Source organism: Orcinus orca, chromosome 11, assembly GCF_937001465.1.
Source record: "Orcinus orca chromosome 11, mOrcOrc1.1, whole genome shotgun sequence".
Lineage (NCBI taxonomy): Eukaryota > Metazoa > Chordata > Mammalia > Artiodactyla > Delphinidae > Orcinus > Orcinus orca.
In genome coordinates this window covers 63,924,841-63,938,037 of record NC_064569.1, presented here as the reverse complement: position 1 = coordinate 63,938,037, position 13,197 = coordinate 63,924,841, and the positions used below count along the sequence as shown (strand labels likewise).

Here is a 13,197-nt window from a genome sequence, read left to right as displayed (position 1 = left end):
ATTCAGAGAAGCTAAGAATTGTTTGCTTTTCTGGTATTGGCCTGTTGAGACACTGGCTCAGAAAAGCACTAGTGTCAGGCTGGCATAGCATAATCAAATAGAATTGATTATTATGCAGTTTAAATGCACTAAGGCTACTGAAATTCCCTTCTTTAAATCACAGAAAAATCCTGGGCTAACCTATTAAAACTGGGGCAAAACAATGTGAAGAATACTGTAAAAATGTGAGTCACTTAAAAAGTGGATTTAATATCTGTCTTTGTGAATTTTATTTGACGTTTTACCCACTGTGCTCTGATATCTTTAGGAGAAACAATGAACTGTCTGTAATATGCAGAAATAATCAAGGAAAAAGTGCCATTTCATTTCTATTTAATAGCTATATAATCTATGTAGAAAACAAAGTCTTTGTGGAAAAATACAAAGGAAAAGATGACTTTTCACTGTCCTTTTAAAGAAGCAGATTGTGTGTGTGTGTGTGTGTGTGTGTGTGTAATATTTTCTAAGCTTTTAGAAGTGGTGTGTGTGTCTGTCTGTCCCCTCAACCCCAGGGAATTATCTGTAGACCTGCACAAATCTTTGTTTCTTTCAAATAAGACCCAGAAGATCAGTGTACTTTTTTACGAGGTTATGCAATCCCCTGACCCTATTTTGCTCACTGTCAGAAGCTGGAGGGCCACATCACTCACGTCACCCCAGCAGCTCTCAATAGGTTAGTATGAGAGTAGCAACTGGCGAGTTACGGCTTGTCACATTAGAAATGCTAATGTTTTTCTTACCTCTTCCTTCTCTGCACTTTGCAGATCACGCCACTCCTCAGTTACGTGACCGAAATCCACTGTGTTCATGGGGACTTTAAATTCCCCAATGATGTCATGCTTGGAGAAACGATCAAAATCATAGACAGCCATCACCAGAGTTTTGCCACCCAATTCCGAATACGGCACCTAAATAAAAAGATGAGGACAAAATATCTGGTCACAAAAAATGCTTAAAACATGTTACCTGTTTATAGTCTTTAATTTTAATATTTATGATGGATAAACAGAACAGGGAGATACTTGTGCTTTTGGGTTTTTTTCCTTAAATTGAATCATTTAACTAACTGCTTGGGGCTTAAATTACTTGGGAGAAAATGAGGACTTACCATAGTGATGTATCACTTTATCCCAAAGTTCTAGAAGCTGTTAGTATTATTAATAGTAGCTCATACTATTAGTCAGGCTAGAAACACTTCAAGGTTAATATACGAATAAACCAAGCCAATTGCACTTGACTATATAAATAAGTTTTTCTTGTAGAATATTTTGTTGTCATTTTTATGATAAGTTATACTGTCAGGGTGCAACTTAACCGGGTAGATAAGTTGTTTCAAAAGTTCTACTAACTCTTTCATTTTTTAAAAAAATTTTATTGGACTATAGTTGATTTACAATGTTGTGTTAGTTTCAGGTGTACAGCAAAGTGAATAAGTTATACACACACATATGTCCACTCTTTTTTTAAAATAAATTTATTTTATTTTTGGCTGCGTTGGGTCCTTGTTGCTGTGCACGGGCTTCCTTTTAGCTGTGAGCAGGGGCTGCTCTTCGTTGCGGTGTGTGGGCTTCTCATTGCGGTGGCTTCTCTTGTTGTGGAGCATGGGCTCTAGGCGCACGGGCTTCAGTAGTTGTGGCACACGGGCTCAGTAGTTGTGGCACACGGGCTTAGTTGCTCCGCTGCATGTGGGATCTTCCCGGACCAGGACTCGAACCCATGTCCCCTGCGTTGGCAGGTGGATTCTTAACCACTGCGCCACCAGGGAAGCCCCCCACTCTGTTTTTAGATTCTTTTCCCATATAGGCCATTACAGAGTATTGAGGAGAGTTCCCGCTCTTTCAGGCCATTTGGATGTCATAGTTTAATGGAGCAGTGATATATGAACAGGCATGCTAGGAGTCTGCAAGGACTTGAATGAAATTCACAAGGTGCCTCACCTATTCCTTAAAATAATTTCCTGATTGACAAGAGCTGACTAGAAAATTGCTGTTTTGAATATCAGAGATGCATTATAATCTACATCTTGAAGTTCATTCTTAGGTACGACACTCTTTAGGATGAGCAGTGGCAAAAGGCCAAGAACTGATGAATTCTCCAGCTGTTCAGATATAACTGGGACAGATGCTATGGGTTGGGATATTTATTAGTGACATTTTTAATATTCAGAGAAAGCAGGGCAATCCAAGTAAGCTACACTTCAGTAACCGGGAAGAAATGCCTAATTAAGAAATTGTTCAGACTTGTATTGAAGGTTTGATCAACTTTCAGACACTTGCTATTATTTTATCAGTGTAAATAGTTGTGTTATGCTCCAGCAAACATTTCTCAATTAACTCTGTATATTAAGAAGGAAAGGAGAAGGAAGAATATTTGACTGCATATATACAAGAAATTTTGGTTTTTCCAAAGAGTTTTTATTTTATATCATTTGTCATCTATTTGGAATCAGATTAAAATACTATGATTAAAAACTAGGCACAACACATTTTCTACTTTAGAGTGAAAAAATAAACCCTTCCAAAGAGCCAATTTTGAAAGGAAGAAATAAGGAATTTTAGAGTAGGGATGAACTCTTGAAAATTTCATCTGATTTCTGAAATCTCTCTAGATTTTTTGGTGATTGTACTGAAAGGGCATTAGTCAAAAACTTGAGCTTGAGGTCAGGCAGGTCTGGGCCTGGGTTCCCCCTTTTTCCCACTGATGGCGCTGGGACAAGTAAATAAACCTCGGCTTTTTCATCCATCAAAAAGTGATGATAACAGTGTCTATTTCACAGGGGCTGGTTGAGGCCAAACGAATACATGTAAAGCATTTAGCACAGTGCTGGTACACAGTAGGCACTTAATAAATATTTACTGTTTGAATGATGAGTAGCTCTTTCAAATGGTAGTTTGTTGTGGAGAAAAGAAGGAGCATTTCATGTGGGGCATGTCAAGTTCATGTTCAGTGGATTTGAACTCAATTTTAAAGCCAATCCTCTTTAAACTGTTTTGCTTCCATTCTTGTATCATACAGCCTATTGGCATTTAAGATGCATAATCTACAAGGCCTACAAGGAAAAATTAACTAGTTCCTAGAAACGGTGGTATATTTCTCAAATCTATCAAAATATATTGTACTTTGGATTGATTTATGATGTGATCAACACTCCTGAAGTAAAATGGAACCTATTAAATTTTATAGGCAATTTCAAAATCTCAGTGATTATAATTCTTGAGGTTATAGACATTACTAAAAATTATTAGCAATACACTTTTTTTAAAAGAAATAACGTATAGATAACTCAAAACAAAAACAAAGCCCCACAATATTTCAAATAATTTAAGAATGTGCTGACTAAATTGTGGTTAGAAACTACTGACCTAAATTAAGATCAATACATAGTCAAACAGAAGGATTGTAATTACCTTTTGCAATATTTTTTTGTTTCGTTTTCACTGTATGTCCTGTGGTATATTGACCCTAATGATTAGTTCTTCATAAGCTGGTTTTTACTGCTACTCTACATTAACTATCTGGGTTTAGAAAAGTATAGATTTTAAACAGAGTTGCTGACAGTAGATGAGGGATTTTTTTTTTGTCTTAAAAACTCTAATTTTAGAGTGAATAGAAAGATACCGCTCTTTTACAAAATTGGAAACAAGGTTCATGGGAATGACTCACGCCCTCAGTTTCATCCATTTATTTCATACCAGGATGTTTGCTAATGTCAGGTGCGTGCTATCGCTAAGGCTGACTGGTAGACAGGTGATTCTGAATCTGCTCCTTGGCATATTCACAGACATGTATTGTTTTAAGTAATGCATTTCAAAAAATTTCACGTGTTAAACATATCTACCAAAAGACTGTTTTTATGCATGACTTCAAGATGAGAACTACAGAGACTAATCGTATATGCAGAGATGCCTGAGACCTGCCAAGCACCTTTTCCTGCTGAGTTATTATGTGGCCAGAATTCCTCTTTGTTACTGCTTGTTAATTGAGGTGTCTCAACAAGATGAAGAACACCAGGGAAGAGCCAAGAGTAAGGGAAAAATGCTAGAGATGGAAAAAAACAATAGGTTCATATTCTTTTTATTGGTGGGTTAAGCAGAATGTTTTAGAATACTTAAATTTCCCCTGTACACAAAAAATTTTGCAACGAGAGTAATACCTCATTGTACCATTTAAATAGTGTTGCACAGCTTACTTTATTCTGTGGTCGTGATTTATTTTCAGGAACTTGGAAACCTGGAAAAAGTTTACAGTTCTTTTGGCTTTATTTTAGAGAGGGGGGAAACGTTCAGGTCCACAGACACACTTGAAGCTGAACTCACTTTTTAGATACGAATGACATCCTAGTTCTATCCCAGTCCATATTCTTTTCTGAAATAGCTGAGCTGAATCCTATTGGGACCAAATTTTAATGCAATAGAGAGTCCTCATTACATTGAAGATAAGAATCTTAAATATTCTGAATAGAATCATTTGTGAGTCTCTGAACAAGTGGTCAAGTGGTCTCTATATGTGTCAGGATGAGATCAGTCTGTTATCTAGAACAACAGAGGACAAGTTCATTAATAAGTACAAAAAAAAAATTACCTTGAAAGTAAATTGCTCGTTGAAGACAGGATTAAGGGTCTTTCGGTGGACTTTTGTCTCAAATTTCTTCTTTTTATCTGGCAGCAGAAACACCTTCACATAGGGATCAGATGTGCCCCCCATGTCTAAGGCGGGCAACTCGGCAGCCTGGATGATTCCTACCAGCAGCTGAAATGAGAGGCAGGATACAGCAAACACTGGCATTGGTGGACATGTTGGAAAAGATTGATGTGTTCACACTGCTGCATATTGTGATTTTTTCCCTTTTGTTCTTTGCTTTTAATAAACTTTTATTCTCTTCTGAATCTGAGCACAGAAGGCAAATGAAGTGAGCTACATAGACTTCAGAAACCCAATTATGACAGATGCAGGCTCTAGGAAGCCTGGTTTTAAACACAAAAGAGGCTTTTAAAAGGTTTCTGATTACAGTTAAATATGGAATTCATGTTTGCAAAAGGGTTGCAATCAAATAACTTTCCAGTTGCCAAAAGCCCTTGTGCATTATTTTTCTTTCCAGGGCATGATTTGTAAGTGGAAAGAAATTGTTAAACAATCACAAGCTTGTAATTATAAAGTAGGAAATTCTTATTTTGAACCAAAGCCCCAGAGCAGCTAAATAGAAATTTTCTTAGAATTTGGTAGCTTTTTGAGATAAAAATAAGATTTTCAAGTTTCTATCATATTTGACCTTTACTTGGGTACTGGCTCCTCCTTGTTTTAACTTAGAGTAAAATGATTATTGTATATTAAATTCTGTGTTAAATATAGGACATGGGGTCAAAGAAATATAATTTTAGCTTCATATAAAGGAAGGGGAGATTACAGTTATTGTTTTTAATGCTAAGTGACTAAGTTTCTGATATTTTTCAAATACAGCAGAAATCTCTGCATTTCTTCACGTCCGGTTTTCTCAGTGATACATTCCTATCTCTTATTATGAATGCGGGTATTGGCTGGCACTGATAATGTTTTTGCAAAGGAAACAGAAGGTGTGAGCAGACTCTTCTGATGCCCTGCCATCAGACATGCTGTGTCAACAGACTGGTTTAGATCCATATGGGAAACAAAAGTACACTCCCTTATTGTTATTCAATGTATATACCCTTCAGAAAATGCAGTCACATCATAGCTGTTCACATCAGGGTCTGAAATGTTGAGTCTGTACCTTTTTCACCAATAGAGTGGAAAAGCAAGTCACCTCCTTGAAAAAGTCACATCCACTTTCTACAAAATGGACCCACCATGTGCATAAGTGCACTTTAGCTAGTTGGCTCAAGTTTTAACCTAGACCAATACCCTTAAAGATTGTTGTTTCCATCTTAATGCTTCAAGATCTTTGTGACTTCATCATACAACAGTAGCAATAAGAATGCTGGATTGTAGGTATACAAAACGTAGACAGATGGTCAAAGAATGGTTAAAATAGACATTAGCTTATAAAGACATGATTAGTAAAGCAAACAGTTCATCTCTAGGTTTGCCAAGTTGGTATTTGGAATTTGCCTTTGGATAGCAATGTGAATAAGCAAGATTATATTCTCTCCTCACTTTTTGTAATACTTTTTCTTTGGGGCAGGGAAAGCACTAGTGATATAGCCTAAACTCTTTCAAACTTGATCATCTGTACTTTAAAGATTTGGGGGTATCTTGTTGATAGAGGTGGAATTACTTCTCCCAACCCCCCTCTGACTTCTGCTTGAGAGATAAGTATCACATTTCTCTCCACCATGAAAGGTTCTTAGAGGACTTTTAGGATTGTCTTTTAGTTTTGGTAAGCAGGTGTGTATATTTGATTACAGCCTTATCTACGAAATTCCTCAGACTTTATCTTCCATGACTCATAGGAATCATTTCATAAATCAGATTAGCAGAGAACGTTTGGAAGAATAAATGCATACTATTAAAATAATTTATCAGGTAGAATACCCTAGATCCTCTGAATGAAATACTTTCTAAAATGGGTTTGCTAGAAAAGGAAGAGTAAATGCATTTGAATTATATTTGAGTAAAAAAAATTCAGTGCTGTATTCTTAAAAATACTACCTTATAAAATGTTACTTAGAGTACTCAAAGCCAACGTAGAAGTTTCAAAATTATGACTAACCAAGATGAGATCCACTAGATTTCTACTGGAAAATATGAAAGTAGAATAAATTAGTAGAAAATTGTTGGCTACATATATAAAGGCAGGTTATACTTCTGGAAAAGATGTTTTGTGTTAAGATAATGTAAGTTGACCTTGACCTTCTCTAGAATACATAAATAATAGGCAGTTTTGCTCTCAACCAATCCCTAATGATCAAATTTTGGTAGAAGCGATAAAAATGACCTCAAATGCCCTATTTAATTAACTAGAAATGGTATACCTATAATTCTGTATAATTCCATACCTATTAGCTTGTATCTATAACCAACATGCAGTTTTCTGGAATGTATTATAAAATAATGAGCCAGGGCTGTAATGAAGCTAACTAAATACAATTATTTATTATATGGTGGTACGTATCAATATGTTCTTTTCGAGGAACCCTCTGGACACTTCAAAAAGTGAAGACATTATTTGAACAGTCAATTCCTAAATAAAGTCCAGAATTTCTGCCATTGTTTAGAGCTCACAGTATTACTGACTTTGGACATAAGTCACCAAAGCTGAGTATTGGTGTTTGATTTATTTATTGTTTATTCCTCATCAAACTAGACATAATTAACACATGCTGCATTAGGTAGTAACTGTATTTACATCTATCAAGTTCTTCCCCACCCCGAAAGGTCAGTGAACTGATCAAACTGGAGAAATCGATTTAAAGCTCTCCTAGTCGGAAGAGAACTGTGTCTTATAGATTTTTAAGAGCCTGATCTCTAACTCAGCTAATTCTTATCTAGCTTTTAAATTTCTTGAACAGTTCAGAAGGTAAAGAGACATCTTCATCAAAGTCATGGGTCCTAGAAGGTCTTTTTTTTTTTTTGCGGTACGCCGGCCTCTCACTGTTGTGGCCTCTCCTGCTGCGACGCACAGGCTCCGGACACGCAGACCCAGCGGCCATGGCTCACGGGCCCAGCCGCTCCGCGGCATGTGGGATCTTCCCAGACCGGGGCACGAACCCGCGTCCCCTGCATCGGCAGGCGGACTCTCAACCACTGCGCCACCAGGGAAGCCCCTGGAAGGTCTTTTTAGGTAGAGTGTCTTTTTTTTAACATTTATCTTGGAGCTACCATTATAGCAGGCAGTTAATAAAAGCCAGCTAGTATTATCATTCATCTAGGGGACACTTCACGGCTTTTAAAGCAGGAAGGACTGTTTTGATGCAACCTTTAGTTCCTTGTCACTTTTCCGGAAGCAGGGCAGCATGCAAAGGCATTAGAAATCAAGTTGATGGTCTTTCTACTTTTCTAGAGCCGTTAACTCATTTGTGCTAGGAGGTTTAGCCAGTATCATGTTACATAAGGCATTCTTGCCATTGAAATTCATGGAAAGTCAATTTTTTAATCTTTGATTCCTCATCAAATGGTTAATTTTTGTTTGAAGACTTTGGCTTAATTGGTGGTCTAACTCAAAGGTCCCTTGCCCTGTTTGGAGCTAAATCCATGAATTCCAAGGAAGATTGTTGTAGCTCAGCCTGAGGGATCTGTGACTGGGCGCTCTCAGAATCAGACTGATGGCTTCAAGTTAATTTGTATTCTGCCTGCCTGCTGTAAGTGCCATAAGTAGATGTAATCGGCTGAACACTGTGGATTCTAATTACCAGAAGTTAAATTAGCAAGTAGGGGACCGCCTGTACTTAGAAATGATTTCATCAATAGCTTTGATAATTGCATTTTCCCCTCGTAGCAAACCAAATGTTTTAAGAAGTATCTTGTTTCAATTTCTAGTTGGTAATTTCAGAAAACGTAATGGAATTACAAGACATTTTCCCCCTCAGACCTGGTTATTCTGGAAATCATAATCCAGTGAATATTGAAGTTTTCCCAATTTCTCCTCTTCTTTGGGTTCTTCTTTTTCTTCCCCATCAGTCAATCCAGTTTCAGCATCATCATCCTTCAGGGCCTATGAGTAGGGAAATGGATTATATGTGAATTCAAATGAATTTTCATCAGAACTCAAATGACACTGGGCCTGTGGTTATACTTCCAAGCTGTTAGAAGCAAGCACTGAGATGCTGTAAATCTCCATTTGTCTGACACACATTCACATCTGCTGCTTACATATTTTTTTAAAATTCCATTTGTGCACGGAATTTTTTCCCCCCAATCAGCAAGCAACATGGAAGCAATGGAAATAGCCCCTCAGAATATTGCAAGCAAAAAATGTAAAGTTGTTGCAAAGAAAACGTCAACTTTGTGTTATATTTGGCTCTGATAAAATCGCTTCTTTCGGAGGTATGATAAACATGCTATTAACCAGGCCAGTTTTCACATTCATGTAATTTAAAAGAGATCTTAAGCATCATGTAAAACATCCTTGTTACATGCAGTGGAGTAATTTATATGAAATGGGTGGCCTTTTCTTGCCTTGTTTCCTATGAAAAAGATAGTTGAGTAAGTGATTCTTAGAAAATTGTAATTTCCTGAGTTTTGCGTATACGTTTGTAATGGTTATGGGAAAAGAGGAAAAAAAAACATGCCACCAGCAAATGCATGTTTGGAGAAAAATCTACCCCAGTTCCAGTTTAAGTTTACTGTTTTACTTTCATAACAGCTCCACAGAAAGCTAGGCTGAATTAAATTGACTTACGGGTCTGTTTGATAGCAAAAGGTAAAAGGAGTTATGTTTGCAATTCTGTCAAGCTGAAATTAGCATAAAAATTAATTTTGTGGTAACAAGCAAAAATCATGGCACAGAATTCTCAAAATTGAGTTTAAACCAATTGAATGTTCCTGATAACCTAAAACTTAAGTGTAATATAAATTGAAACACTAGAAAGCTCATAATTTCATAAAATTCATTCAAATGGTCCTCTTTATTAAAAATAAAAATATATAATGTATTTTCCCAATTAATGCAAAAAGTTTGCTCAAAAAAATCAAAGGTTATAAAGATTATAAATATTAGAAGTTTTGTTTCTAGGGGGTGTGCATTCTTATTGCTTTAAAGAATTAGAAAAAAATTAGAAATCTATAAATAGTTATTCGAAATGAAAAATGATAAAATGTTACGTTTTCCTGAACACTATTGAGGTTGAAAATTTAAAAACCTTTATATGAACTATTTGTATTATTTCTTCTGGGGACTACCTGTGTAATAATCTTTTGTATAATATGTATATATAATACATCCTTTGCTAATTTTTCTATTGGGTTGTTTGCCTCTTAGTGATTTGTAGAGACTCTGTATTTTAGTGGTCTCAATCTTTTTGTTGTTATATACTACAAATATTCTCTCTTAGGTTTTGGTTATGGTATTTTCATTGCCTTTCTTTGTGTGTGTGTGTGTGTTACTATAGAATCTCACAAAATTGAAGATAAGACATATGAGTGGTAGGCTGCTTTATATCTCTGACAAAGCAAAGCAAAATAATTTTTTTTTTTTTTTTTTTTTTTTTTTTTGCGATACGCGGGCCTCTCACTGTTGTGGCCCCTCCGATTGCGGAGCACAGGCTCCGGACGCGCAGGCTCAGCGGCCATGGCTCACGGGCCCAGCCGCTCCGCGGCATGTGGGATCTTCCCAGACCGGGGCACAAACCCATGTCCCCTGCATTGGCAGGCGGACTCTCAACCACTGCGCCACCAGGGAAGCCCAAAGCAAAAGAATTTTAACTCCTGTCAGTGATCAAATTAAACCTGAGAAATCTTCTAGAACTCAAATGCACAGAAGTATAATCAGGCTTCAGAAAGGCTTCAGAGTCATTAGACTATAGCTCTACCATCCAACCTCCCACAACTCCCAGATTACATGGTTTTTTCCCTCTGCTCAGAGAAATCTCTTCTGTTCACTTATCCATTCATACAGAGACCCGCAGTGGTGTCTCAAAATGACACCCTCAGTCTCTGAACTGACAAGACTGCAATTTGGCTCTAGCCATCTAACTCTAATTTGATCCTAAAAAACAGACTTGGCATCATCTTACTAGAACTCATTAGGGTGGGAAGATGATAAACAGAGAGTTGAGCTGAAACAGAGAGTTGAGCTGTAGTTGGAGATGCCTCCCATTTTGTTCTTCCTGAAAAGTTTCAGGAGCCTACAATGACTTTGGAAAATTGAAAATTGCCATTATTACATCTGTGCAGAAACCTTTTCAAATCTGGTGAGCCATACACCATTTAATTAGGAAGTTTATACTTGGATGTTTCCTTGAATAGTAAAATGTTGCTTTACTGATAGCCACAGGTAGGAAAACAACATAATTATTTAAAAATTAATATTAATCTTTTAACTTGGGGTGTTGCTAATAGAAAAATGATAGTAAAGTGACAGGAAAAGACTACTGAATTTAAGGGGAGGACTTGAGGCAGTGAACCCACATTGCCCTTTCAGAACCTCAGCTGTGCGTCAGTCTTTAATACTGTCTGAAAAGATGTGTTGAGAAAATGGCAATGTAGGTAATTTGCCTCCTGTAAGATTTTAATTTTTTTTAATAGCAAACTATTTAACGCACATTTTTGTCTGAAAAAATCTTCACACCACTCCATCATAAAAAAAATTTTCATGGATTAAAATACTTTTTCAAAATCTCTTTCAGAACTGACAATTTACATATGTTTCAGCTCAGTGTCATTTGAAAGAGCTGAGCTATTAAATCGCCTTCTCTCTAAGTGGTTTTTGCCCTAATGAAAGGTGCATGACCATTTCTGCAATTATTCTGCATGGAATAGGGCTAAATTTTTGATAATTTCTCAGTGCTGCTGTTTTATCAGTGAAGTGATTAAGTCTATTCTTGTCCCAAAGGCCGAGCTTAAGCAAGACATTTTCTGTACCATTACATTAAATTAAGACCTATTAAATCAGCAGCTATTATAATATCTCAAGAGCAGTAGTCTCCCCACCACACGCACCAAGGAACAAAATGCAGAGGAAAATGCATGTAAGCCCAGCAGTTCTGAGAGTTTGATAAATTGTAGTGGGAAAAGCTGTGTTGGGAAAAAGACCTTGTTTTAAATTTCAAAAATTTAGTGCACATGCTTCTGGCTTGATTCAACATTCAAAAGGTGTTTAGTTGTACTTGGATAAACCATCAGAAGGTACATTTGTTCATTCTATGTTAAGTTGTTCAGATTTGGAGTTGATAAGGCATGCTAAAAAGGGAGCGTAAGACACTACATTTTCTTTCTGTGCCCATCTATTAAAACTTGAGCTTTCTAATACTGTTCTATTTAATCAGTAATCTTAAAACGAAAACCCTTTATCTTAAAAAAAAAAAAAATCAATTTAGTTCAGCCTCTTGATGTGTGTCAGAATGGTACACCCTCAGCTGCGGAGCCCCGGCTGCCAGGCCACTAAATGTAGTTGAGCGTTGACTAAGGGTGTCTCATAGCAGAGGAAACCTACCGCAAGGGACAGTCCAGAACAGTCATGAGACATAATACAGATAAGGAGGACACAGAGGGAAGAAATAAAAATTTAAATATCCACACACGTTAGTAAAAGCCGTGGAGAAATGACCTTTCCAGACCTCTGACTTTGCAAGTTGATTTTGCCCCTCTGTATTTTTAGAGCTTTTAAGTTTTAAGCCATTATAAAAGTCTTAAATATGTATCCTTTTCTGTATACAAATATTATGTATCATTACCATTTTGTTGTTATTGCAGAATATTTAAAAATTCTTCCTTGGTTATAAAATCTTATCATAGAGACATATAGTCATGAATACTGAAATTTGAATTTCTGTTAGTTCTTATATGGAGTGAAATGGTACAACTTACTGATTTCTGTCTTTACTATTTTTGAGATCTTGGTCATTTATCCATGTCATAATAGGGGTAATAAACACTGCTACTATCCTATAAATTAGTCTTACATCATACAGAACAAATTCCACAAAGAAAAATACAAATTTCTTGTCCTAGGAAGAAATGCTGTAGTAATCATTTAACATTATTTAGTGTTTTAAACTGTTAATTCTAGCCAACATGAAAACCACACTTGAATTTTAATGTAGTTATGAAAATGATAGTATTATATTTCCAATGTTTCATAGACATAGCTCAAATTCACATACAAATTATTCAGTACATCCATGTCCATCTAGAAAGTTATTACTACTGTTATTAATCTCCCAAATATGTTGTCTAAAGAAATCTGTATCACGTCCTGCTGGTTACGGAAAATGCTGAAATAAAACAAGACATGATTTAAAGCTTCAGTTTCTATGTAACAAATTAACTGAAAAGAAAAATCCTTATTAGACATCTGTGGTTGAACACTGGCACCTGGGCTTCTGTGGCTGTGATTAGAAACTTTGAGAAAGATATAACCCTTGATACTCTGAGCTCAGGATGAAGCTCTCTGAGTGTGAGTGCAGGCATAGCATTCATTCTACGGCTCTGAAACCAAGCAAAAGCTCAAGTGAAAAATGAGCCTATGTGAAATTGTTGTCAAGAGACATTACCGTGTCTTTGAGCAAAGTGTTTAAAACTCAGGCT

At 36.5% G+C, this 13,197-nt stretch overlaps 1 protein-coding gene and 1 long non-coding RNA gene across 4 annotated transcripts in view; one reads left to right on the top strand and one right to left on the bottom strand.

Annotated features, from left to right (window-relative positions):
* SYT1 (synaptotagmin 1) overlaps nt 1-13,197 on the bottom strand; it is a 540,189-nt gene that overhangs the window by 132,895 nt on the left and 394,097 nt on the right. For 2 of the 3 annotated variants that reach the window (XM_033431327.2, XM_033431328.2), the window contains 3 exons: nt 8,543-8,665; nt 4,621-4,788; nt 780-947 (listed from right to left, as the gene is read on the bottom strand). In XM_033431327.2, coding sequence (XP_033287218.1) covers nt 780-947; nt 4,621-4,788; nt 8,543-8,665 — 459 coding nt within the window. The remainder of the gene's footprint in view (nt 1-779; nt 948-4,620; nt 4,789-8,542; nt 8,666-13,197) is intronic. The other variant, XM_004271581.3, reaches the window with a different exon arrangement.
* LOC117201968 (uncharacterized) overlaps nt 1-13,197 on the top strand; it is a 314,961-nt gene that overhangs the window by 89,426 nt on the left and 212,338 nt on the right. The window lies entirely within an intron of this gene.